Source organism: Spizellomyces punctatus (assembly GCF_000182565.1).
Source record: "Spizellomyces punctatus DAOM BR117 chromosome Unknown supercont1.18, whole genome shotgun sequence".
Lineage (NCBI taxonomy): Eukaryota > Fungi > Chytridiomycota > Chytridiomycetes > Spizellomycetales > Spizellomycetaceae > Spizellomyces > Spizellomyces punctatus.
Window position 1 is genome coordinate 308,928 of NW_015971554.1, and position 22,366 is coordinate 331,293.

A 22,366-nucleotide genomic window follows, 5' to 3' on the forward strand; every position below is an offset into this window, starting at 1 on the left:
TAATCAAGTCACGTCGTCGAGTTTGGTGGCAAGTAGTTCCCTGTCGGCTACGAGTACATCTCTCATTTTTGGGAGCACTATTACTAGTGTATCTGTGACATCTTCTTCCGCGGGTGTTTCGTCTCCTGCTGCCACCATCTCGTCTGCTACAGGCTCCTCATCTCTACGTCTTCCATCACATCGACAACAGAGGTGATCGCAGGAGGTAACCAACTGTCAAGTACCCCAGCCATCGGTCCGTCCTCATCGACTCAACACGAGACGGGCACCCCATCTACTTCCGAATCCGTGTCAGGAACCCCTAGCGAGTCGTTAGGTTCTCCAATCGAAATGCTTGCACCTCCGCCAACATGGATCAAACAGTATTGGTGGATACCTGGTATTGGTGCATCTTTTGGGCTCGTGGGAGCATTTGCATGTCTTGCATGCGTTCGGACACGAAATAAGAGGAGAAGAGCTCTAAATACTGATCAACGGCTTCAGGAATGGGAGGCGGCTATGGTGAGGCATCGTGTGGAACAACTTGATAAACGGGGGTCACTTCTGCCTCTTGGAGCCGACTTTATGGATGGTATAGGTGCAGGGCTTCGGAAGACGGCGAACCGATTGTCGGCGGCGCTTCGTCGGCCCCTATCACTCATTCTAGGTGCCCCAGTGAATTTGAATGTACCGCCCGCTGGTTACGCTCCGGCTTCCACTGGTGAAATGGTTGAAAAGAAACAAGATACAGATGTCGTCATTGCAGATGAACCATTACAGGACAATACACGGCGTAGGACATATGAAAGAGCAATGCAAGGGTCGTCCGGCAATATGTTGGGTAACATTCCTGAAGATGAAGTCACAAATGAAACGGATCTTATCCGATTCTCGTCTCCGCCGGTCCCGAAAGATCCCAAGGAAGGAGATCTTATGAGATTTTCACTTCCACCGGTCGCGGGCGGTAGTAAAGATGGTGGGTCGGTGCGGACCTCCACGGGCAGGTTTTCTGCCTTGCGCCGCGCTGGAAAAGGTATGGGAAAACTCGTCATGAACAAAACGCATAATGAATGTAGAAGATATAAACATTTTGTCAAAACTCATCAGGGCCTGCTCAACCTGCATCCATACCTGAAGAATCCAGTCTCCCCCAACGCCTACAATTAAATTACAACACAGACCTACGCATCGGCGAGCCTCTTCCAAGCAACAGCAACGAAAAGCGAATCTACGCTGGAACGCTTGCAAAAGACCAGGGCTTCATTCCTCGTCGTGTAGCCATCAAACACGTTTGGCGCAATGCCGCAGAGAGTGATGAGCAGGCTTCCGCCGCTTTTGTAAGGGAGGTGACCATCATGGCTGCATTAGCAACCAACGAAAATGTTGCTAGAATTGTTGGATACTGTACCGTCCCAAGGATTATTGTCACGGATCTCTATGAAGGTGATTTGGACTTTATTTTGGGGAATCGACGGTTTGAGTTGCCGGATGCTCGAGCCGTGAGCATTCTCAGTGATGTTGCAAAGGCCCTGTCCGGTAAATAACTGTTTTCCAATTCGACATTAATGTTTTGGTTTTGAGAAAAAGAACCTAACTGAAAATCCTTATTTCTACCAACCAGCAACCCATGAAATGGGTTTCGCCCACGGTCGTATCCGCCCAGGCGCCGTCCTCCTCGAACGAGTTAAAAATCCCGCCCGTGTGTCCGTCAGAAACTCAATTTTAAGCTTTAGTCAATCCCAACAGCCGCGCACTTTTTGGCGGGCCCGACTGAATGACTTTAGCGCCAGTCGTCCCGACGGTGAATCTGAATCCAAGGCGCGGATTGCGCCGCGGTATGCTGCCCCTGAATGTATTTTGACGGACAAGCAGATTACTACTGCTGGAGATGTTTATTCATTTGGAGTGTTGATATGGCAGTGTTTGACGAGGAGGACACCTTGGGAAGGGCAGGAAGATGGATACATTGTCTGGAAGATCTGTGAAGGTGAAAGGTTTAATCTGGGGGAAGTCGTCACGGGCGCTTCCATTGTGAGGAAAGAGCTGCTGGAAATCGTCCATCGATGTCTTGCCCCAGAGCCTTTTGTAAGGCCGACGATAGGACAGATTTTGGCAACACTGGAAAAGTTGAAATAGTAGGAAAGAAATAATACATACGATGCGTTTAACCAAAATCATCTATAGGTACGAATCATGTACTGAAAATACTGACGTCTTCTCTATCTTAACAAAACACATACACACACAAGGCCGACACCAACCTCCCAAAAGCCATTAGCAACGAACCCAACCATCCGTCCATAGACAAATATCCGTGATAACTACACAAAAAGGGAAACTAAAAAATACTAGACAAGAGACTACAGAAAAAAAAAGGGGGACAAGACTGCGGAACTGAACAAAAAAACGAGATGTTTCTTTTTGTTTCATTTCCCATCATCATGCACATCCAGACCAAATCAAAAGTCCCCCCCAAAGCTACCTTATCCCACCCCACTCGAGTATATACAAACCATTTCACTCGATCCACGCCCTCTCTATATATGTAAGAAAAAAACGGTCCACAGCCTATATACAATGCATTCGCGTTCAAAAAAGAGGTTTCGATGAGTTCCGGCCCGTCTGCATATTTCCTTTAGCTTCTAATCGGGTAGAGGGGCTTTGATTGTCACTTCGCGTGAGAGGTTGGGGGAAAGGATGTCCTTTCTGTTCGCCCACCCCCGCCACAATCCAAATAGGCAATCTCCCCAAAAGCGGGGAAAAAATGCGATGGATAGGGGGGAGAGGAAAAACAAAAAGGATCCATGCGCCTAAGATATTGACAAAAGTAATATACCGGAAATAATACTGACAGGCGGGCGTATCCGAAATATGAGGCATATACACAAATATAAACGCATATACAGAGGCGTGGTGAAAGGGCGCGAAACGAGTCGATAACAGGTATAATTCGTGTCGAGGGTATGGGATATAAACAGTATGCGCTTTGCGCTCCTCCACCAATCAGTCGATTTCGGTAGAGGAACAAAAGCCCATCGAGACGCTAAACAGCGCCGGGTCGCAACGGGGAAACAAATTAGGTACGGATAAGAGTACGGAAAAGGGAAAGTACGTGCAGGAGGGAATGAAAAAGAAAGACAAGAAAATTGGGAAGGGGTTGACACAACAAACATGATGGTTCGTTCGAATAGGTGTGAGGCGGAGAGGCAGCGAAGGGAAAAAATGATGGGTCGTCATCGACAAAGCCGCACAACCGTAGGTGAAAAAAATTCGATGAATTCGATAGGATAAAAGAATGCGTAGAAGTTCTAACGTGCCTGCTGGCAGCTGGTGATTTTTTTTTGTTTTTTTGCTTTTGGATGTTCAGGTTATTCGATCAAATGGCTTATGGGTTTCGGTGAGAGCTATCCTCGGTGTGATGGAGAATCCAAGAATCTATTGTCCCTTGCACCGCTTGGCTTTGATATGCCGGTGCAACGCGTCGAGCCTGGTAACTATGAGTAACAGAAAGGATGAGATTCTGATTGGATTCTTGCTAATGACCAGTAGAGAGCCAAACGTACATGTCGTTTTGCAATCCTCGCACGAGTAAGGCTTGAAATTCTCCAAGTGGGTGGTGGAATGCCTCTTGAGGTCGTGTTTACGCATGAATCTTAAACGAATGGCAATAGCCTGTGAGCCTGAGACGGACGAGAGGCACACGGAAATCTTGTACTCACCCGCGCTTACAGACTTCGCAGACATACGGCTTGTCCTTCTGATGCTGCTTGTAGTGGTTCTTGAGGTTATACAACTTTTTAAAAAGCTTTCCACAGACACATTTGAAGCAGTTGTGCTCTCCACGAGGTCCTTTCTGCTTCTTGTCGTCGCAGCCATGACTCTCATTGACGAAAAGGTAGACGGTTTTGGTGTCAGAGCACACTCCCCCTTCAGAAAATTCCTCAGGGTCAATGTCTGAGAATGAAGACGTGGAAGCATCACCAAAAGAGGACACTGTAGAGATGGACGATGTGCTGCGATGCCGGGGAGTCTTTGCGCTCTTTGGAGATTCAGTCTTGATCGTCGGTTCAGAGGGCGAGAAAACAAGCTCCCCAAAGAATGGTTGGGCCGGCGGAGATGCAATCGGCGACGATGGAGCTGACAAATGTTCCGGAGAAATGGGTGTCAGCGGCGACATTGGCGAAGAGGGAATATTTTCCATCGTCGGAGAGACGACAGTTGGCATCGGCGCGTCATCCTCAGGTGAACAAGGTGCCGGCGGTGTGAGAAGGGAGGGTGGGATCGTCAATTCGTAGCTGGTCTGAATTGTCGGGTGCAGGGCCATTTCCATGTCGTTTACGCTCGGAGGAGCAAAGACATTGGCTGGGCTGACTGGTGTCGACATTTGATAGAATTGCGCCTGTTCACGAGGTAAGTCTGTAATAATGGGGCTGTTTGTCACCACATCTGTAGACCCGCTCTGCTGCAAATGCCAAACTTTAGTCCCCTTGAATGCTGTAATTCCACACACAGTCTCTAACCTTTCCATAGATGGCATCCGTCATAGCCATATTTTCCGAATTAGATGCATCCCACCCAGAAAGTCCCCATTCATAATCAGCAGGATACACCGGATGGCGGAGCATGTTCTCGTTCAGGGATTGATGTGAAGGGTCGGGTAAAAGTTGCGGTTGGCAGTCTGACAGATGGATCCCGTTCATATAGCTTTCTAGGGCAACTGTATCATGCGCGATCGAGTGGAGATGCTGGGCTCCAGGTGACATTGGCAAGTCGACCGCTCCGTAACTTTCATCCAAACCGCAATGAAGAGCTCTTTCAATCGGCGACATGTGCGTTGTTTCCCAACTACAGTAGCCCTCATCCACGCGTCCAACAGCTTCTGTCGCGTCGTGGGCCATTAGCGGTGCAAATAATCGCGCGTCAATGTGGAATTGCGGATTGGCCAGCATATTGTCTTCGAGTGGCGAGCATGGCGGAGAAGGAAACTCGGCCTTGACATGGCACGTGACTGGTTTGGGTGCTATCGGACTCGCCGTCGGTGTTGTCGTTGTTGATGCTGTTGTTGCATGGACTAATACCGGACTTGAAATTCGTCCTGCAGCTCCCTTGACCGGACGCGGATGTTGCTGATGCGACACGAGAGGAAAAAAGGACAAGGTCATAGTGTTTCTTTTGGCGTGTTCAGAGGCGTTTTGGAGGATGGCACAAAAGTCAACAAGATATGCTGTATGAAACGATGATGCCTTTCGGGTTGATTTCACCACTGTACGAAATGGGAATGCGAGAAAAACACGCAAGAGGAGGATGATTCAAAAACGAAAATGATGCTATTCTCCCCAGCCCGCGCCAATGATCCGTTCTTTCTCGTTTCGCCGTGTATCCAAGCGGGCGGCAAAAAGAAGGATGAACCACCAAAAGAAGGACGAAAAGGGCAAAGATGCCGGGAGTAGCTGGGGGGAAAGGGGCGGAAAGGGCGGAAGGGAAGAAGAAGGCGACGACGACGACGAGACTTTTTAAGTCCCAAAATCCCAAAGGCAAAAAAACCATCACCCAACTTTTTTCCCACGCGCTTATTTCTTTGGGTTGTGGTTATAGCTTAGATCAACAACAAGAAGGTGTAGATATACAACCCAAAAGCCTCAAATGGGGTGCAGAGATTCCAATAGATTGGAGTGCATTCCACGCATGTGACGTATTGGATCCACATTTGTTCAAATTCTTCATTTCCAAATGGCCCGAATTTGGATATGGCGACAAATGGATACAAACCGGTGGCAATGAGCTTTTAGCCTTTAAACGGAAGCAAGACGGAGCGCCGCCAAACGGTGAGGGAGCCAAAGGTTTCTCTGCGCTTCCAAAAAAGCCGTTCGGAGGTTCGATCACCGCATGGCTCGGTGTTTAGTTTGATCTTGTAGGTTTTCTTTTTATTTTAGATGTGAGCCCCCATCCCAAGGATCCACATGGCTTTTCAGTTTGGTTGCTGTCGTTTCGTTTGTTCATTGCTGCAGGCCCCGTCCTTGGGCGTTGCTGGTTATAGACAAATGCCCGCTTGCGATCTGCGAAATGGCTGCCATGTGTGCAAACCAAAAAGGGCGCCGGCGCGTTCAACAACAGTTCGCGTGGTCTCCCCCAACTTTCTCTCCATGCATTTCTCGCTTCATATTTTCTTTGTGACCTTGGCGTAGAAACGGGCGTTGAAGAAATGACGGTCATCTCAGCACATTTGTGTTGAAATTATATATAAAAAAAAAAACGGCACGTCAAACGGTGGTGAGATTCAAGTTCATTACACAATGTGTTCAAACAGCTCCACAATTTAGCCGTCGTCGGTCCAGTCAGGGCGCGTTCGATCCTCGTTGCTGGCAGATTAGATGGGAATTTTCCCCTGGTTTGCCGGAATGAACGATGACGGCGATACGACTTTGACCATGACATTCGTTTCGTTTCGATCGTCATTTCGATGAATCTTGTCTTCTCTTCGCCTTTCAAGATCCATTCATAAACATGCTCCATCGGTTTGTATGGTCACAATGTCATCTCGCCCAGATCGTTGCGCGTTTTGCGTCTGCTTACTCTTTGGCATCTGTCACGTCAGGCTTCCGTCAGTGCGAAAAAGGCCCAGTCAAGAAGGGGGCAAATAGATGATCGGATGTACCTTCATGCTAGTACATTTGCGACTGGACGTTTATGATGGCTCTTGATGATGATACAGAATAACTCGTTTTTGCGTTCAAGAGATTGAGTGAGCGTGAGAAAACAATGGGGGAGGCTTGGAGAGTTTCCCACGTCCGCCTAGCAAGGCAAGCCTTGACACTTGCCACAGCATTCTCACACTCCCAAGCTTCCTGTCATCCGGCAGCCAACTTAAGGCACTTCGGTCATTGCCATCCACCGCCCTTTTGTACAGCTGCCGAGGTTTGCAGACATATGCTTCGACGATTTTACATGGCTAGCAAGATTCAAAAAGGGCTCACTGTGGTTTTCAGATTTTGTATCGTCCTCTTGGAGACTCCCTGTCAATTCTCCCACCTCAACTATTTCGAACCCAACGACAATGACGTTGATCAAAAGCACCAACCAAGCGGCATTGGACAAGATCGATGAGATCCGCAAATTGGGTCTCACTGCTCACATCTCCCTGCCGCAAATTGCAGTTATAGGCGACCAAAGCCGCGGAAAGTCCAGTCTTTTGGAATACCTCTCCAAAATCACGTTTCCAAAGGATATAGAAATGTGCACCACTTTTGCTACGCAAGTTGTGATGCGCACAGCTTCAAAATTCCACGCCAATGTGTCCTTGTCGCCGGAACGTGATGGATGCACCAAGCTTAAGGTCCCAAAAAAACCAAACGAGGTCAGCGACGTCATTTCGCACGCCAAGACCCTTCTCATGCAAGGTACTACCGGTGCGACGGTTGTCAAGGACATTCTCACCATTGAGCTGAGTGGTCCCGAGTATCCAATGTTAACGCTTGTGGATCTTCCTGGTTACGTCCACACACGCTCAACTGGTCAAGCGGTCACCATTGTCCAAGACATTGAAAACATTGCAGAAACTTATATCGCCAATGACAAGACAATTGTACTGGCCGTGATACCCGCCAACAAGGACTTTGAAACAAACGTCGTGATGCAAAAAGTCGAAAAGCACGATCCAATGGGGAAGCGTACCATATGCGTCATCACCAAGCCAGACCTGATGGACAGGTAGGTATCTCATCGTCTCGCTCTATGTTGACAATATCTCATGTTTTTCTGTAGTGGTACAGAACACAAGATTGTTGAGGTCATGAGTGGGAGGAAAATGGAGCTGGAACTTGGCTATCATCTCATACGCAACAGAAGCTACGATGATTGTCAAGCGGACATCTCGGTTGAGCTTGCTTGCCAAAAAGAAAAGACATTCTTCGATAAAAAGCCCTGGAATGACATTCCGTCCAATAACCAAGGTGTTGAATCTCTCCGAAGCAAATTGCAGGACATCCTCTATGATCTCGTGGATGAAGAGTTTCCTAAAATCAAACTGGAAATCCGCAACAAGTTGGCAAAATGCAACGAGGAATTGGACGTCCTCGGTCCTACTCTCGACACAGAGCATGCACGCAGAGCCTTGTTGGTCGCAAACACAAACAAGTTCGTTGACACAGTGCGGCCCTTGATTGAAGGACACTACAGTCTGCTGGAGTATCCGTATGAACATTACATCAGGGCAAAGATCCAGGGGCTAAATGAGACATTTTCGGCTACTATCCTCAAAACTGTTTCAGAGGATGAAATTTCAAAATTGGACATTGAGGGTACGATCAGCAAATCTAGAGGGCGAGAACTTCCTGGGTTCCTGCAGCACGAACCCTTTGTTGCCCTTGTAAGGGAAACCATAGCGGAATGGAATAAAATCACCAAGGCCCATTTTGGTATGCGTTGATCATAATTTTTCGTTATTGTTAACTCTCAATCCGTTGTTTCTGTGAGATGGTGTGTGGGTATGCAAACGACTCACAACATGCTACTGGCAACTATCTTTTTTTTTCAGATGCTGTCTGTGTCCTACTCCATGATACGATGAACTATGTTATTGAGAAGGAACTCAGTCCACGTCTTAGCGCCACGTTTCATGGGGCAATTGAGGAGTTTGTCGACGAGTGCAAAAAGGATATGTACAAGCATGCGGACACCATGTTTAGGAGTGAACAATCGGTGCCGATGACGTACAACCATTACTTTACTGAAACACTCGGCAAGTCTCGCTTGACGCATGTCGAAAAAAAGATCAAGTGCGTGGCACCTGGGGCCTTTGGGACATGTAATGCTCAATCTCTCCTCGATATCGTCCGCCCGTTTGTGTCCACATCCAACAAACAGTATGCCATTGAGGACATGACCTTTGCGATTCATGCCTACTGCAAGACTGCCGCAAAACGGTACATTGACGCCATTTGTTTATATGTCATCGAGGTTGTTCTCTTTGAGGATTTTTCTGGTCGTGCGAGGGAGATACTCAATAACTGGCCTCTGGACCACGTGAAAGAGCCCAAGCGTGTATCGGAAAGGAGAAAAGAGCTGTTGAATGTTAAGGAAAAGCTGGAACCTGCGCTGAAAAAGATTTGAGAAACAAAAGGAAAGGAAACATATGAATAGGGTTTTTGCATTTTTTTTGCTATATAGGAATTACTTGTTGGTTCATACATTGCTAGAAAATAATCAACAGAAAACGCATCTTGGCTGAACTCCCACCATTTTTCGCACGTACTGAAAAGCCTTTTATTTACTACTACTTGGTTCCAGCTTTGTCAAAAAAGCTAGTCAGTTTACCTTTTTTGCTCTTTCCACCATTACTAGTGTTCTGCTTTCTCTTTATACCCACACTCCCTTGACTATTCTGGCCCGTCTCATTTCGTTGGACATTTCCTTCACGGTCCGCTCGTTGGAGATCCAACGCAAAATGGTAATCAGCGTGCTCTGCTTGTGATTTCTCGTCTTGACCAATCGCTTTACTACATTTAGGACACGCGACTGTCCCCGGTGGTTGTGGAGTTGCAAAAACGTCCAAGGGACGTCCCGTGGATCCGTGTGGTTCTGGGGGCGGCGATGTTGGAGTGGGCTCAGCATGCGATGCAGCAGTTGCATGTCCACCACCATCACCCAAAGCAGAGCCAGTCGCTGACGCCTTTCCAAACCATTTTGTCAAAACCTCACTCCCAGTCTCTTCCTGGACAAATCCAGATACAGTCAAGGCAATTGACGAACAGGGATACATGCGCTCGCCTCGAAATAACGTCCATGCTTTGGCGAGAATGTCGTCGGGTGAAGAAACATGATGACGCGGCGGCATGAGTGCAGATTTTGATCGTCTCCCGCCTGCAAACATATCGACTTTGGAGTGAAGCTGAAAACAAAAATAAACGAAAAAACCAAAACAAAATGAGGATGCTATATGGACTGATTCTGAAACCCATGGTCGAACTCACCGCCAAGGTCTTTGGCCACCTTTGATTCATCTCATAATCATCCTGTAACCGTGTAAACAACTCGCTAGACAAGATTCCCAACCAATGTCGTGCTTGATCATCGTTCGTAATGGAAGGTCTCAAATTTTTGCAAGCACCCATTGACTTGTTAACACTGTTCTCTTGCACTATTCTATTTGGGTGAGTCGTAACACTCTGATGACCTGGCAAGAATCACATGGGCTTACCTGCTTCATTGCATATTCCGCGACAGATGTTATGCAACCAGACACCTGTTGCGTCCCCAAATTTGGTTTTGAGTGCGTCCAAAGAGAATTTCCTGTCGCCATATAGCGTTGCTCATGAGAAAATCTGCTCTTCCCAACTGTCCAATTGATACACACCACAAATCACCGGCCATCTCTACTTGCAATTCGGATTCCACTTCTGCACCAAGTTTACCTATATCCAATATCAATGGCGTTAGAATAAATTCTGATATCAAACAGTTCATAAAGGCATACCTCCCAGAAACCGAATCTTTGACATTGGTAGTGTCTCCATATATTTCAACACCTGGCTCTCGCGCATGATCGTCTACAGGTGGTGATGAGCGCCGGAACATGTGTTGCGTCCTCAAAACCCAATAACTACCTGTTTGTTTGGTTTATTCATGCCAGAACAAAGTTTGGCGAGTGTCTTGTTATGGGCAATGCCTGCCACATGCAAAAAGGTCATGGAGGTGTGTAAGTGCGTAAGAAGACTAAATCGCCACAAGATGTAGGCAACGTACCTGTAGAGCAAGTGTAGTTTAACTCTTTGTAAACCGTATCACGAATCTCTTGACTAATGTCAGCAGCCAATCGGAGTTGCAAATCTCTATTCTCCATCTGATGAGTTTGCATCTACCAAGCCATCGCCGTGAGTCGTAACGAGACTCACCGCCATCCCCTTGACTCCGATAATTCTTCACCAACTAGAATCCCAGCACCATCCCATTGCACAATCGGTTCTCCTTGGTTGTCTTGGGGTATGTGCGCCAAAGACGCAATGCGGGTATTGACCATGTCGGTAACGTCCAGGTATGCTTCATCTGTAGACAAATCATATAAATGTGAATTTCCAAAAGAAGGCAGCAGGTAACAAGCTACCTATGGATGCTCGCTGGAATTTGGGGCAGAAGCGCTTAAATATAGCCATCACATTTCTGCTTGCGCGTCTGCATCTCGCCATTAGGTTTCGTTGAAAGAACAAGAAACGTTACGAGAACATACCGATACGGCTCTAGAGACACCTATAATGAACATGCAGCTGTTAATGGAGTCCTTTACCGTCACCCTACGTAAATGATGCCATATATGGAGTCCCTACCTACCTTGTGCGTCTTGGCTGTTACATTCTCAGTATGATATTTTGGCTCTGCCTCTCCATTTGCATAGGTTGCAACTATAAGGAACTTCCATTCAGCAAAGCAGCAAAGCGAAAGGTGCAACGAAAAATAGTTGCAAATACCAACCATGGACCAACTTGACATCTAGCCAAGTGGACAGTCGTGTAAATGAAAATGTGCATCAGGTCCCAGTTTGACTAGTTCACTCACCAGGACACATTTTTGCGGCTTCCCCGACAGTACAATGCCTATAAAGAGCCTCAGCATGGTCTTTACACAAAACCCTCCGCGCGAGCCACGTTACGCTACCGTTTGATACCCGCAGCACGAGCAGCGTAATTGACCGCAATCAATCCCTGCCATTGTTGTACGCACAATGGCACATCAATGGGTATGCCTAAAAGTTTTACCACGTGAATGACTGCCATTGCCAGAGTGCAGGAGTTGCAGATATCTACCCAGCCGCACATGTTCCACCTGAGCATAGCACGACGGTACCCAGTCAGGACCGCGAATGCGACCAAATATGGGTAAGATGTCAACATCATACCTGACAATAAAATGCATCCTATCAAGCGTCAAGAAAGGTAGGGTCAACACTAATGCTTGTAAATTCGCATTTTGGAAAGTGACATGTCGTACCAAATCAACGTGGAGGATAACTCTGCTCCTCTTTAAATTCTCCTCCATGGGGCAAACCTCATGCACATACAAGATAAATGCCGACAAAGGACCCGCGCCATGCTACTCCAAAGAAATCCCCACCAACAATAATCCAAAATGGAAATCAGAATGCAAAGCAGAGATCTTGAAAACGTTCGCCGACGAGGTGACTCATTTCATTATGCCAAATTGGGGTTGAAAGATCTGACGCGAGCAAACTGCCAGCGTTCGTCATGTAAAATCACCAAAGCGCTGACAAAAGTTGTGTTTTCGACGAGCGGATTTCCATTCATTTTGTTGTTGGATTACAGCTCTTTACGAAGTAGAGGCAACTAGAACACACATATCTCGTATATTTTTGGCTATCTGTCGCTGTATTTGACTTTTTCTGGGGTGGAAGATTGTTCAACATGGTGGGGAAGAAACAATGAAAGTCATGTTCAGTACGATGCGGGATTGATTCATTTCCTTGCAGTATGACGGATATTACGATGAAGCGCATCAGTATATGCACGGAGGAATGGGTGGAGCTGGGTCCTTTGTAAGCCGTTTTCGTAATTTGCCCGATTTACGACATATGTTTACCATTGGTTACAATTACAGTCAGAAACGTTCCGATGCTATTCCGTAGCGATGATGCCGACAAGGAGCGAGAGACCTGAATTGCTATATGGCGGAAAGAGTATGTTTTTGGCGTGTGAAACTCTGATTTTCGTTTACGGGTTCGCAAATCTTACCGGAACTGAACCTGCTTGCGTGCCCGCAGTCGTCATGCCACAATCTGCACTGACAAAACTTTGTAAGCCTGTCGATTGGACTCACTGCTTCGCTTGTTGATAGCTGCTGATCCGCTCCTACTCTTCCATAAGCCGCCCTACATATCAGCTGGCCCATGTTGTTCCAGCTCACGAATCCCGCTCATGAGCGAGTCACCCACTCTGGCGTGCTTGAGTTTACAGCCGAGGAAGGAAGAGTATATGTACCACAATGGGTATGTCCTTGATAACTGTCAGAAACGCACGCACACAAGTCCTTATCGCTCCTCCTAAGATGATGCAAGCACTGCTCCTGGAAGAGGGCCAATTCGTGCAAATCAAGAACGTCGAACTTCCCCTGGGCACATTTGTGAAGATCCAGCCGCAATCAGTCGATTTTCTGGACATTACAGACCCTAAAGCAGTACTTGAGCAAGCCTTGCGCAACTTTTCGACTTTGACGGAAGGAGATATCATTACATTCAAGTATAATGACAAATTATTTGATATTTTGGTGATGGAGACCAAGCCAGCTGGAAAAGGGATATCGATTGTGGAAACGGATTTGGAGGTGTGATCTCTTTCTCCGCGGTTCTCTAGCAAAGGTCTCATGAGCATCTACAGGTTGATTTCGCAGCGCCTTTGGGGTACCAAGAACCAGCACCTGTAGCAAGATCTACACCGACGCCTTCACTGGTGAGCTAGGCCACTGCCGCCATCGTGCGTATATACGGCGAAGCAAAATCTAAACACACTGGACTTTCCAGATAGGGAGCACAACGCGCATCGCAGAACACACCATCGCTGAAGAGATTGGTTTTGTGCCGTTTGGGGGATCCGGGCAACGGCTAAGTGGCAAAATACCAGCAACCTCATCTTTGTAAGTTTGTCCGAAATCAAGCCATGCCGCTGCGTTTTACTCACAAAATGGATAGGAACACAACATCGGGTGCGAATGGACCACCAATTCCTGCTGCCCTGCGACTACCTCCGGGAAAACTCTTTTTTGGTACGATCAGCCTCTTTCTTGATGGGTCCATTTCGGAAATGATTTTTTGACATGATGTTTAGGGTACCCTGTCGTTCCCCTCAAACAGAAAAACACCAACGCCGAGCCGGACGCGGTATGTCCCGTATTGCTGTGTCCAATCTTGTTCATATATATGGCTGATCTCTGTTACAGGTATCCGCGACGACGTTCACTGGCCAAGGGCAAACCCTGAAAGCAGCCCGTCGGGGTGGGGGCACTGGTAGCAGTGGAGGCGGATCGGCATCGGGGAGCAGCGGCCCGTCATCGAGTGGTAAGTTGATCAGTGCAGCCCCGTCTTGTGTGTCTACCTGGTCCTAAAGGTTTCACTCCTGCGATAAATGGAGGATAGGTCCTAAATAATACTTGGTTACCTGTATTGTACATAAGGGTCAAATGGAATCCCACCCTTTATTTGCATTGCTCTTTTTTTCCAGTGAAACCAAGTTTAAATCACAATAACAACTTGCTGATTTGGGTCCCAGACAAATTCATCAAGAAATGATATTATACGAAAGCCAGTTACAGCCCACCACCCCACATCATGCAGTTAAGCTGATTCCTGCCTTGTGTTCGCTCCACCCGCATCGGCTCCGTCCGCGCCAGGTGCACCAGTGCCCGGCACACCGGGCGCGCCAGCGCCCTGTGATCCAGGAGGGGCAACATCAGCACCACTGGCTTCTGCCCCAGTATACCCTTCAGTACCGTAACCCGGATACTGCTGATAATACTGCTGATAATAAGCATTCCAAGCTTCCTGGTCGTATTGCTGCCCTTCATACCCTTGTCCATAAGCGCTCTGATCCCACCCTGCGTAACCTGCAGCCCCACTCTGGTCATACCCTGCAGTCCCAGCAGCATAACCGCCAGTCGCGTCACCACCTTGAGCAGCTCCCCAAGCATTAGTGTTGTCTCCTGACGCGTAATTGCCGTAGTTACCGTAGCCATTGTAACCTTGCTGATTGTAGCCGTACTGAGGGTTACTGTCCCTGCGTCCTTGAACGCGGTCCATGACCATTTCTTTGGCACGATCGATATTCTCCTGAGGGCCTGATATAGTGACGTCTCGGTTCCCCTCGGGGTCGGCTTGCTGTTCAATTTGGATGCGGACATTACACGTTGCTTGGATGTTCTTGACTACTTCGCCTCCGCGTCCAATAATCAGCCCGACCTAATCGTGTGGTTATATACTGCAGCCAAGAAAACCCAAATGCAGGCGAACCAACCTTTTCAGTGTGAACTTTAATAGTTTCAGAGCTCCCACCATGGCCATATTGGTTGCCATAGGGCTGCGACATACCTCCAGGACCTCCGGGCTAGAACGTATAGTAATTAATATCAGTAGAAATACCTAATTTTGCCAATCCGCTGAAACATACCCTGGACGGAGCATTTACTAAGTCGTCAATAAGAGCTCGGGCCATATCAATGGCTTCTGGCGATCCAGATAGATTGATTTGTCGAAGATTGGAGGGCTGATCGCTCTGAGAGTCAGGCATAACTGCGATCCTTGCACCGCTGCGATCCTGCAGAGAGTGAATCGTTTCCCCTCCGCGACCAATGACGAGACCAACTGCGCCGACAGACATGTAGTGAGGGCGACGATAACACAAGACCATATCGATTGACAATTACCTTTGTGGGCAGGGATGCTCATTGTTTCCGTATTGGTGCTGCTGTTCCCTCCGTACGAGGGCATAGAGGAGGGAGGCCCCCGTGGTCCAGAGCCTTGATTAATTTGCTCTAGGATCATGCTCTTGGCTTGCTGGACATCTTCCGGATTGCCAGTTATAGTGGTTCGCCTTTCAGGCTCAGATCCCGCTAATAAAAAATAACACTCAGCACCAACTACAATAAAAGTAACAGAACCTTGATATGCATACCTGGAGCAAACTGGACCTTGACATTGCAGGTTCGTTCAATCCTCTTCATGTTCTCCCCAGCACGACCGATGACGAGACCAACCTACATCGACGGCGTCATGACCTGCACGCACACACAAAAAGTGGCGCACGAACCATCGAGTCCCCACCGACAATCGCACTTACGTATTGATTTGGCACCGCTATTTCTTCGGTGGTTTTCAACGACGCGCTTGAAGAAGGACCGTAATGCGATGTGGTTCCTTCAGAGTGACCAAGGCCGTAGCGTTGTCGTCCTCCCGATCCACCGTCTCGACTCCCATAGTCATACTGATCCCGGTCGTCACGGTCATAGCGATCAGAGTCCGAAGCGTGCCTCTTGTTGTCCCGCTCCGACGAGAAGTCGTCTCGTCGGTAATCTTCTTTTCTATATCCTGAAGAAGGTGGACGGTAGTCATCCACCTCTGAGTGACTACGCTTTACACCTTGACCGCTTGCATCACCACTACTGGTATCGCCGCCTGTGATAAACAAGAGTAAGCTTCTTGGATTCTCCTAGTGAATCAGAGAAATGTACGCTTTATCCTCACCTTTTGCAGCAGCAGCTGTCAGACGTGCCGCAATCGCTTTTGCACGTTCGAGAGCACTTGTGTAGTCGACCTATGCAAGACACCACAATGTGAGCATCTCTCCCAGCCCATGTCCAAGACAAGACTTACCGCAGCTGATGCAGGTGCAATAGAAGATGATGCTTCTCCAGTGAGAGCATCTGGTGGCTTCACTGCGTTGTAGGTCATGTTTCCAACCGTGAAATGTGTGATCTTTGAGGGTAAAGGAATCTCGTTGCTCCCCCCGTGCAACCCGTTCAACTTTCTCGATTTGCAGCCGTCCATGATTCTAACCAGCATTCGAATGCGATTAGCTAACCGATCGGAAAGTGACGAAGGTTCCAGCGCCAGAAGGGACACTTTTTCCTTCGATAAGCATCTTTACGTATCCCGTGCCAAGGCCAAACGTTTTATACCGTTGACCACGGAGCAACTGCTGCAGACAGCACTGCGGTAAAGTGATCTATCATTCTAAACAGAGAAGGAGTAGCGAGAAAACGTGGTTGTCAAGTATGATGCCCAAAGCCTGGAGGAAATGGTCCAATAACAAACAAACAAGGAATCCCTGAATGAAAAAAGATGGACCAGTTTTGGATCCTTCCAAGACGGAACAAGTATCCGTTCTATTTAGGGGCTCAGTGGAAATAGATTCATCTACGTCTATCTGTTGGCCAACTCGTCTGGTAGGTCATTAATAACTTCAGATCATTGTTTTTCATCAAGAAGATGACTTGTCTTGTTTTGCTAGGGTGATAGTGAGACTACCGTGATACTGCGTCGCTCACTCATCTTTCGCATCTGCTTCCATGGGCCTACTTGGCTTATAGAGAGTAATAGTGTGATTGCATCATGATGCAATGAATACTGCTTTTTAGATGTGGGTAAGTTCTGATTAGCAAGACAGAAAAACATGTCTACTATCAACTTAAATGAACAAGGATGAAGAAGAGAATAAAAAAACTGATAATAGCCAACATGAAAGCGCCGATATATATGGCCTCGGACAAAATATACTTCTGCTTTCTTTGTTGGACATATAGAAAAATACGTGGATCACGAACTGGATCGGTCTGACAAGACGAAACTAGATCAACTCCATTCAACGTCGAAACAATTGCGAGACCTAATGTAGCAAAGAAGCAACCTCTGTTCAGAAATAACCGCCATACACATGCCAGGGAATATACAAATGAGATAAAATGTCTATTGTTAGCATATACAATATCATAGCTCCTCAAAGAAAATATATATGAAAATGCCTCATAAAGGCAATAAGGATGTGCGATAAAGAAAGCGGAGAGCAATTTCTCAGTACTATGTCAGTAAACGGGTCTCCTCCGCGGTCTCGACTTTCGGTTCGTAGGCGGGCAGAGGCTCAGCGTCCGCATAGTCTGGCAGCCTCAGCCTTCTCGGATCCATCTCCACCTGTTCACCCGCCCAACGAACTCGTTCCTCCTCCTCACGCATTCGGCGAACAGCCATCGTCAGCGCGGTAATAGCGGCCGGGAACACCGTGCAGGCGCAAACTACCACGAGAATTGTTGGTGCTGGTGGTGGGACAAGAGCAGCCAAGAGAGCAATAACGGGGATCAGTGCAAACAGTAGGGCAGAGAGAACTAGGAGACGGAGGATAGTGATGTGGGTTTTTATGAGGAGAGCGGCTGGTGGTATATAGTAGTACGGGGGAGCGGGCTGGTTTGACGTGTCCCGATGAAAAAGCGAGAAAAAGATGGAGGAAGTCAACGCATTGGGGGGTTGTGACGGTAGCTGGGGAGAAGACGAAGAGACTATTGCTGTATAAGGTAGTGGTAGGCCGACATCCGTGGCCATTGCTTTTGAAAATGCTCAACTCAACGAGGAGATAACAAGTCACACTCGAGACCTTTTAGCTTTCAAAAGCGCTGGCTGCGGAACACGTGACGTGAAGGCAGTGGTCCAAGGGGGAAGCCGCTTGTGTTTTCGTTCTGTTACTCCAACAAAGAGTTTTGATCTGCTGAGGGGCGGGCGGCGGACAAGGTTCGTAGAAAATGTGGTCAAAGGGACGGCGAGAGAAGCGGCGGCGCTTGTTTTGATCAAGTGCTTGCGATCAAATGCTGCTTTTTGCTTGCGGATATTCATAGCAGCCATGTGATTACGAAAGACGTGCAAGGCCAAGGATCTCGTCGCAATACGTAGCAATACGTTTCTTTATGCATAAATGCTTGAAAGGACAGGACATGGATGTTCGTCTGACAAGTATCAAGGATATGAAGTGCTCTTGGGGGTTGGTCAAGTGTTGGAGCGATGCCTACAATTAGATGTCTTTCAAACGTTATAGGATGCATTTTGATTACTTGTCATGGCTCGATGTCAGTTCGCACAAAAACCCGATGATGGTCAAAAATGCCCAAAGCAGATATCATGCAGAATGTCATTAGGTGCTGAAAAGCGATGAGGAACATTTGTGACCGATCCAAAGGCACCCTGGCCATTTCGATCGATTTGGGCCGCGTCCAAGTGATATAAAATCGCTGGGCAAGGCTCTCCATTTCCTATTTTTCGTCCAGATCTGCAATATGCTCGTGCTTATAGTGATTATCCTACATCTAGTGGACGGCATCCAAGGGCGTCAGGCGCCATTAGTAAGTGCTGGCTGGACTCGCCGAGTGACCTTTATTTGATTTTGCGAACGCTGTTCCTGATGCACTGTTCAGTAGACGATATCCCCAGGTTTAGACCTCTTTGGCGGGACATCTCCTTGGAATGTGTCAGAATGGGAAGCCATAGATGATCGGTAGGCATAGCGTACGATAGTCCCTCTCGTATGTTGAACTAAAACAAAGAACAACGAAATCCTAGAGTTCGAGGAGGCACGTCTGAAAGTACCCTGGAACTTGTTCAGAATAACACAGTGCTCTTCAAAGGCTACGTTGACACGGAAATCCTCGGCGGAGCTGGCTTTGCATCTCAGAGAACCCGTGGGAACTTGATGTTGGATCTTTCTTTGTATACGCATCTTCAGATCCAGGTTGCAGCATCGGATCAAAGAACCTATTCGCTGAATCTCTACACTAGCCCCGAAAAGCCGAGCTATCCATACTCTCGTCTTACATACAAGTACAGCTTCAATCCCCAGGGCCATGCAGGCGATTTCTCTGCACCGTGGGACGATTTTAAGCCGTTCTGGAGGGGAAAGGAGGTGGATGGCCCTAAACTGGATGCTAGCTCCATCCAAGGCCTAGGAATTATGTGTCAGAGCTTTTTTGGAGCGCAGGAGGGCGATTTTCAGCTTGTAGTTGCGAGAATCTCTGCCGTCGTTAAATAACTCGTCGAGATATTTCTGTAGACTTGTAGTAGATTCAGTATAGCAGATATAATGGCTTACATGAACATTGGAAACTCTCGTTGCTTTCACCGAATCCACAACACCCCGCACGTGGGCATATAGCAACCGACCATAGTAACGGTCCCCGCGAAGATCCAACGCTCAACTTGAACGCTTTCCAGACCACTTTGGCGAAATGTCACTGAATTTGGCGTCGCCAAAAAGAAGTATTGTAGGAAAGTTATTCAATCTGTCCGCAAAGTGACAAAGCAAAGACTTATCGTTTCCAATAGGCAGTGTCGGAGCAGTTGCCAAACTCTTTCTCAAGACCTATACGCATTTGCATACATTCAACGAACATGCGCTTCTCAAGACGATATTGCACCAGAGGCACCGACCTGTGATAACAGTTGGAAATCATTTATCCGTCTTGGATGACCCTATGCTGTGGGGTAGGCGGCGCGAATGACTTTACGTACGCCATTGCGAGACTTACCACTGGTTGCTCGAGCCAGGCATATTGCCGTGGAAGATATTGACAGACCAACACCGCATGAGGTGGTCACTAGGTGCTAAAGAGATTTGCTTCGGTAATCGGTATGAGTTGTCCGAAAATGTATCTAAATGTTTACGATTGCATCTAAGCTTTTGGCTCCAATAGTGTGACAGCATGGTTTTTCGGTTCCGGGCGAGTGATTCCAATCGTGAGGGGTGACGGGATCTATCAGCCGGCAATGGACCTGGCTATTCAAAAACTGAACCAGAATGGGTGGGTGAGTTTTACAGGGGACAAGACATGACTGCCATGGAGGAAAAGTTATCTCATGTTGTGATCCAGGTGCACATCTTCTCTGAAGGACGTGTAAACCAAGAGTCTACCATGTTACCCTTCCGATGGGGAATAGCAAGGCTTATTATGGAATTAAGCCAACCCCCAATAGTCGTACCATTTTGGCACAAGGTGTAGGAAAATAGTCGATATTTATAGCGGATTGGTACCAACACTCTTTCCATCGCAAGGGCCTCGAGTCCGTCATGCCTGAGAACACAAAGTTCTACTTTCCCCGTCCAAATAAGGAGCTAATTCTCGCATTTGGCGAACCGATCGATTTTGGCAGCAATGGAATATTGGATTCTGTTAAAGAGCTGGATGATACTGAAGCCCGTATTCGGCTAACGGATTACATTTTTCAACAAACTGTGCAAGTGCAAAGGGATACGGAGAGGAAAATTGGAGATCCAGACTGGAGGACGCGTGGACGACCGCTCAAGGGAGTGGATGATGAGCCGCCTAAAATGGGAGATCCATCTTGAGCTCCGATGCCCCATTATTCGTATTTAATTCTTCAACTGTTTCATGGCATATTAGGGTATTCGACTAGATGTACATCTATTGTAATAGTAAACACGCCTCTGTATTGAGCATCTCTCTAGTCTGACTGAGTGAAAGTCGCCAACTATAAGTTTATCAATGTCCGAAATCGACTTAACCTATCCATGGCTGTATCGGATCCACTCCAGACTTCACGTCCATTCTCCATTTTAATCACTGGGCATCCCACCTGCTCCAGCGTAAAACTGGCACTAACACTTCCGTAACAGGCTGCAGCAATGGGGTCCTTATTTGACAGGAGATGACCCGCCATCCACCCACCAAGAAACGAGTTTCCCGCTCCAGTCACATCTACAATTGCAGTTGGATTGCCTTGGGCGACAACTGTCCAATAAGCTGGCACCAGAACGGGTACCGCTTTCGGTGGCACAACAAGGCATCCACGCTCTGCTGCTCTTAACAAAAGCGTCGGCGGAGGAATTCTAAGGGCTTCAAGCGATGCAAGAATGCACGACACAAGCTCATTCAGATCATCAATTGCACAGTTGACCTCCTGCCTGCCAACCGGTGATCGCGAGGCTTGATTTATTACTCTCCAAGTAGAAAGTGCTTCGGTGGCAAGCTGTTTTGCTTCCTCGTGGTTTGGCGACACGACATTAGCGAAACCGCATGCAGTCAAGAACTCGTTCCAATTGGTTGACCGACACGATTCGGGAGATGGTTCCCAGACAATACAGGGACTTCGATTCTGTGCGCGCCCTTGTAGCCGTTTTCGAAAGGCTTCTACCCAAGCAATCAGCCTTGCTGGAGACGTGATGAGGTGTATGTACTCAACGGTGTCAATCCACTTTTCCGGAAATTGATCTGGTAGAACGCGAAAGAAACGTGCATAGGATTCTAAGGAATGCACCAGTCAAACAAACAGGATATTAAATTGTCCCTCAGCAGAATGGAACTTACATGTACCTTCCGGGGTTTGGTACTTGAAAGCACGATGTCCAGGTTTATTTTCGGCCCCGAATGTGTTCCATGCCCTTGGCTGTGGCTGTCCCGATACACGCCTCACCAATAATGAAATGTGAAGGTCATTCAATCTCGGCACCACATCTGGCGGACACTCATCCCCAATATTGGCAATATATCCGAGTCTCTTTGATAATGTAGGTGAAGGCAGCCAAATACGAGCACCTGGATAAACTTGATGTCAAAGTTAAAGTTGGACGGAAAAGACCGAAACAAAGCTCACCTATGATCGCATGAGCACCCGCCCCACCCATCACGCCATAATTCTTTGTTCCATCCTCCAAGACAATATCGTCAATGATTAGCGAGCCAGCGCTTGCGATGAGAGGATTGGATTCGTCGGACGCGAGCGTTTCATCAACTTTCGTAGCCATTGTGTGTCGTTTTGCAAGTTTACGGCCTGCCCGCCCCAAAAAGGTCTCCTCGAGCGGTTGATAAATCGATCGTGATTACGCAACACGCGACACATGGTTTG

General features: G+C 47.7%; 10 protein-coding genes across 10 annotated transcripts; 5 read left to right on the plus strand and 5 right to left on the minus strand.

Annotated features, from left to right (window-relative positions):
* Positions 1-330: 330 nt before the first annotated feature.
* On the plus strand, positions 331-2,115 carry SPPG_07948 (serine/threonine protein kinase; the record flags this gene model as incomplete). The annotated part of the gene is made up of 3 exons (XM_016756099.1): positions 331-1,012; positions 1,087-1,515; positions 1,601-2,115. The coding sequence occupies 3 exons, from the start codon at positions 331-333 to the stop codon at positions 2,113-2,115; spliced, it is 1,626 nt and encodes a 541-aa protein (XP_016604780.1).
* Positions 2,116-2,138: 23 nt separating this feature from the next.
* On the minus strand, positions 2,139-5,494 carry SPPG_07949 (uncharacterized protein). The gene is made up of 4 exons (XM_016756100.1): positions 4,500-5,494; positions 3,699-4,441; positions 3,543-3,631; positions 2,139-3,473 (listed from the first exon to the last, which is right to left on the minus strand). The coding sequence occupies exons 1-4, from the start codon at positions 5,139-5,141 to the stop codon at positions 3,415-3,417; spliced, it is 1,533 nt and encodes a 510-aa protein (XP_016604781.1). The 5' UTR covers positions 5,142-5,494; the 3' UTR covers positions 2,139-3,414.
* Positions 5,495-6,083: 589 nt separating this feature from the next.
* On the plus strand, positions 6,084-9,211 carry SPPG_07950 (uncharacterized protein). The gene is made up of 4 exons (XM_016756101.1): positions 6,084-6,249; positions 6,315-6,894; positions 6,966-7,686; positions 7,741-9,211. Exons 3-4 carry the CDS (start codon positions 7,034-7,036, stop codon positions 8,402-8,404), a joined length of 1,317 nt encoding a protein of 438 aa, XP_016604782.1. The 5' UTR covers positions 6,084-6,249; positions 6,315-6,894; positions 6,966-7,033; the 3' UTR covers positions 8,405-9,211.
* SPPG_07951 (uncharacterized protein) lies at positions 9,115-12,120 on the minus strand. The gene is made up of 17 exons (XM_016756102.1): positions 11,959-12,120; positions 11,867-11,884; positions 11,775-11,793; positions 11,626-11,713; positions 11,527-11,564; positions 11,443-11,460; positions 11,302-11,372; positions 11,201-11,220; positions 11,078-11,145; positions 10,869-11,019; positions 10,720-10,805; positions 10,581-10,642; positions 10,451-10,523; positions 10,331-10,388; positions 10,175-10,266; positions 9,948-10,114; positions 9,115-9,865 (listed from the first exon to the last, which is right to left on the minus strand). The coding sequence occupies exons 1-17, from the start codon at positions 12,004-12,006 to the stop codon at positions 9,251-9,253; spliced, it is 1,692 nt and encodes a 563-aa protein (XP_016604783.1). The 5' UTR covers positions 12,007-12,120; the 3' UTR covers positions 9,115-9,250.
* Positions 12,121-12,218: 98 nt separating this feature from the next.
* SPPG_07952 (polyubiquitin-binding protein UFD1) lies at positions 12,219-14,246 on the plus strand. The gene is made up of 12 exons (XM_016756103.1): positions 12,219-12,392; positions 12,455-12,520; positions 12,583-12,661; positions 12,746-12,778; positions 12,849-12,970; positions 13,030-13,305; positions 13,359-13,430; positions 13,502-13,614; positions 13,670-13,743; positions 13,806-13,858; positions 13,918-14,035; positions 14,114-14,246. The coding sequence occupies exons 1-12, from the start codon at positions 12,390-12,392 to the stop codon at positions 14,122-14,124; spliced, it is 1,020 nt and encodes a 339-aa protein (XP_016604784.1). The 5' UTR covers positions 12,219-12,389; the 3' UTR covers positions 14,125-14,246.
* On the minus strand, positions 14,235-16,477 carry SPPG_07953 (uncharacterized protein). Its single transcript, XM_016756104.1, has 8 exons — positions 16,343-16,477; positions 16,214-16,283; positions 15,810-16,144; positions 15,645-15,726; positions 15,397-15,582; positions 15,141-15,334; positions 14,988-15,077; positions 14,235-14,932 (listed from the first exon to the last, which is right to left on the minus strand). Exons 1-8 carry the CDS (start codon positions 16,418-16,420, stop codon positions 14,312-14,314), a joined length of 1,656 nt encoding a protein of 551 aa, XP_016604785.1. The 5' UTR covers positions 16,421-16,477; the 3' UTR covers positions 14,235-14,311.
* An 881-nt stretch (positions 16,478-17,358) lies between these two features.
* Positions 17,359-18,443, minus strand: SPPG_07954 (uncharacterized protein). Its single transcript, XM_016756105.1, has one exon. The coding sequence runs from the start codon at positions 18,059-18,061 to the stop codon at positions 17,546-17,548; it is 516 nt and encodes a 171-aa protein (XP_016604786.1). The 5' UTR covers positions 18,062-18,443; the 3' UTR covers positions 17,359-17,545.
* On the plus strand, positions 18,345-19,629 carry SPPG_07955 (uncharacterized protein). Its single transcript, XM_016756106.1, has 3 exons — positions 18,345-18,852; positions 18,928-19,004; positions 19,070-19,629. Exons 1-3 carry the CDS (start codon positions 18,787-18,789, stop codon positions 19,533-19,535), a joined length of 609 nt encoding a protein of 202 aa, XP_016604787.1. The 5' UTR covers positions 18,345-18,786; the 3' UTR covers positions 19,536-19,629.
* Positions 19,630-19,731: 102 nt separating this feature from the next.
* On the plus strand, positions 19,732-20,849 carry SPPG_07956 (lysophosphatidylcholine acyltransferase; the record flags this gene model as incomplete). The annotated part of the gene is made up of 6 exons (XM_016756107.1): positions 19,732-19,762; positions 19,829-19,987; positions 20,051-20,132; positions 20,197-20,308; positions 20,374-20,496; positions 20,556-20,849. 6 exons carry the CDS (start codon positions 19,732-19,734, stop codon positions 20,847-20,849), a joined length of 801 nt encoding a protein of 266 aa, XP_016604788.1.
* On the minus strand, positions 20,846-22,289 carry SPPG_07957 (uncharacterized protein). The gene is made up of 3 exons (XM_016756108.1): positions 22,115-22,289; positions 21,835-22,056; positions 20,846-21,765 (listed from the first exon to the last, which is right to left on the minus strand). The coding sequence occupies exons 1-3, from the start codon at positions 22,263-22,265 to the stop codon at positions 20,993-20,995; spliced, it is 1,146 nt and encodes a 381-aa protein (XP_016604789.1). The 5' UTR covers positions 22,266-22,289; the 3' UTR covers positions 20,846-20,992.
* Between the last annotated feature and the right edge of the window lie 77 nt (positions 22,290-22,366).

Coding starts and splice junctions, on each gene's coding strand:
- SPPG_07950 (XM_016756101.1), top strand. CDS start 7,034: ATGACGTTGATCAAAAGCACCAACCAAGCGGCATTGGACAAGATCGAT. Junction 7,687..7,740: donor AAGCCAGACCTGATGGACAG/GTAGGTATCTCA, acceptor GTTTTTCTGTAG/TGGTACAGAACACAAGATTG.
- SPPG_07955 (XM_016756106.1), top strand. CDS start 18,787: ATGCTCGTGCTTATAGTGATTATCCTACATCTAGTGGACGGCATCCAA. Junction 18,853..18,927: donor AAGGGCGTCAGGCGCCATTA/GTAAGTGCTGGC, acceptor ACTGTTCAGTAG/ACGATATCCCCAGGTTTAGA. Junction 19,005..19,069: donor TGGGAAGCCATAGATGATCG/GTAGGCATAGCG, acceptor ACGAAATCCTAG/AGTTCGAGGAGGCACGTCTG.
- SPPG_07954 (XM_016756105.1), bottom strand. CDS start 18,061: ATGGCCACGGATGTCGGCCTACCACTACCTTATACAGCAATAGTCTCT.
- SPPG_07949 (XM_016756100.1), bottom strand. CDS start 5,141: ATGACCTTGTCCTTTTTTCCTCTCGTGTCGCATCAGCAACATCCGCGT. Junction 4,442..4,499: donor CGGATGCCATCTATGGAAAG/GTTAGAGACTGT, acceptor TGGCATTTGCAG/CAGAGCGGGTCTACAGATGT. Junction 3,632..3,698: donor TGCGAAGTCTGTAAGCGCGG/GTGAGTACAAGA, acceptor CATTCGTTTAAG/ATTCATGCGTAAACACGACC.
- SPPG_07952 (XM_016756103.1), top strand. Junction 12,779..12,848: donor ATCTGCACTGACAAAACTTT/GTAAGCCTGTCG, acceptor CTCTTCCATAAG/CCGCCCTACATATCAGCTGG. Junction 13,744..13,805: donor TCCGGGAAAACTCTTTTTTG/GTACGATCAGCC, acceptor CATGATGTTTAG/GGTACCCTGTCGTTCCCCTC.
- SPPG_07953 (XM_016756104.1), bottom strand. CDS start 16,420: ATGACCTACAACGCAGTGAAGCCACCAGATGCTCTCACTGGAGAAGCA. Junction 15,727..15,809: donor TAGCGGTGCCAAATCAATAC/GTAAGTGCGATT, acceptor CCGTCGATGTAG/GTTGGTCTCGTCATCGGTCG. Junction 14,933..14,987: donor TTAAAGTTCACACTGAAAAG/GTTGGTTCGCCT, acceptor CCACACGATTAG/GTCGGGCTGATTATTGGACG.
- SPPG_07951 (XM_016756102.1), bottom strand. CDS start 12,006: ATGGAGGAGAATTTAAAGAGGAGCAGAGTTATCCTCCACGTTGATTTG. Junction 11,221..11,301: donor TAACAGCCAAGACGCACAAG/GTAGGTAGGGAC, acceptor TGTTCATTATAG/GTGTCTCTAGAGCCGTATCG. Junction 10,643..10,719: donor AAACTACACTTGCTCTACAG/GTACGTTGCCTA, acceptor TGCATGTGGCAG/GCATTGCCCATAACAAGACA.
- SPPG_07957 (XM_016756108.1), bottom strand. CDS start 22,265: ATGGCTACGAAAGTTGATGAAACGCTCGCGTCCGACGAATCCAATCCT. Junction 22,057..22,114: donor GGGTGCTCATGCGATCATAG/GTGAGCTTTGTT, acceptor AAGTTTATCCAG/GTGCTCGTATTTGGCTGCCT. Junction 21,766..21,834: donor CAAGTACCAAACCCCGGAAG/GTACATGTAAGT, acceptor TGCATTCCTTAG/AATCCTATGCACGTTTCTTT.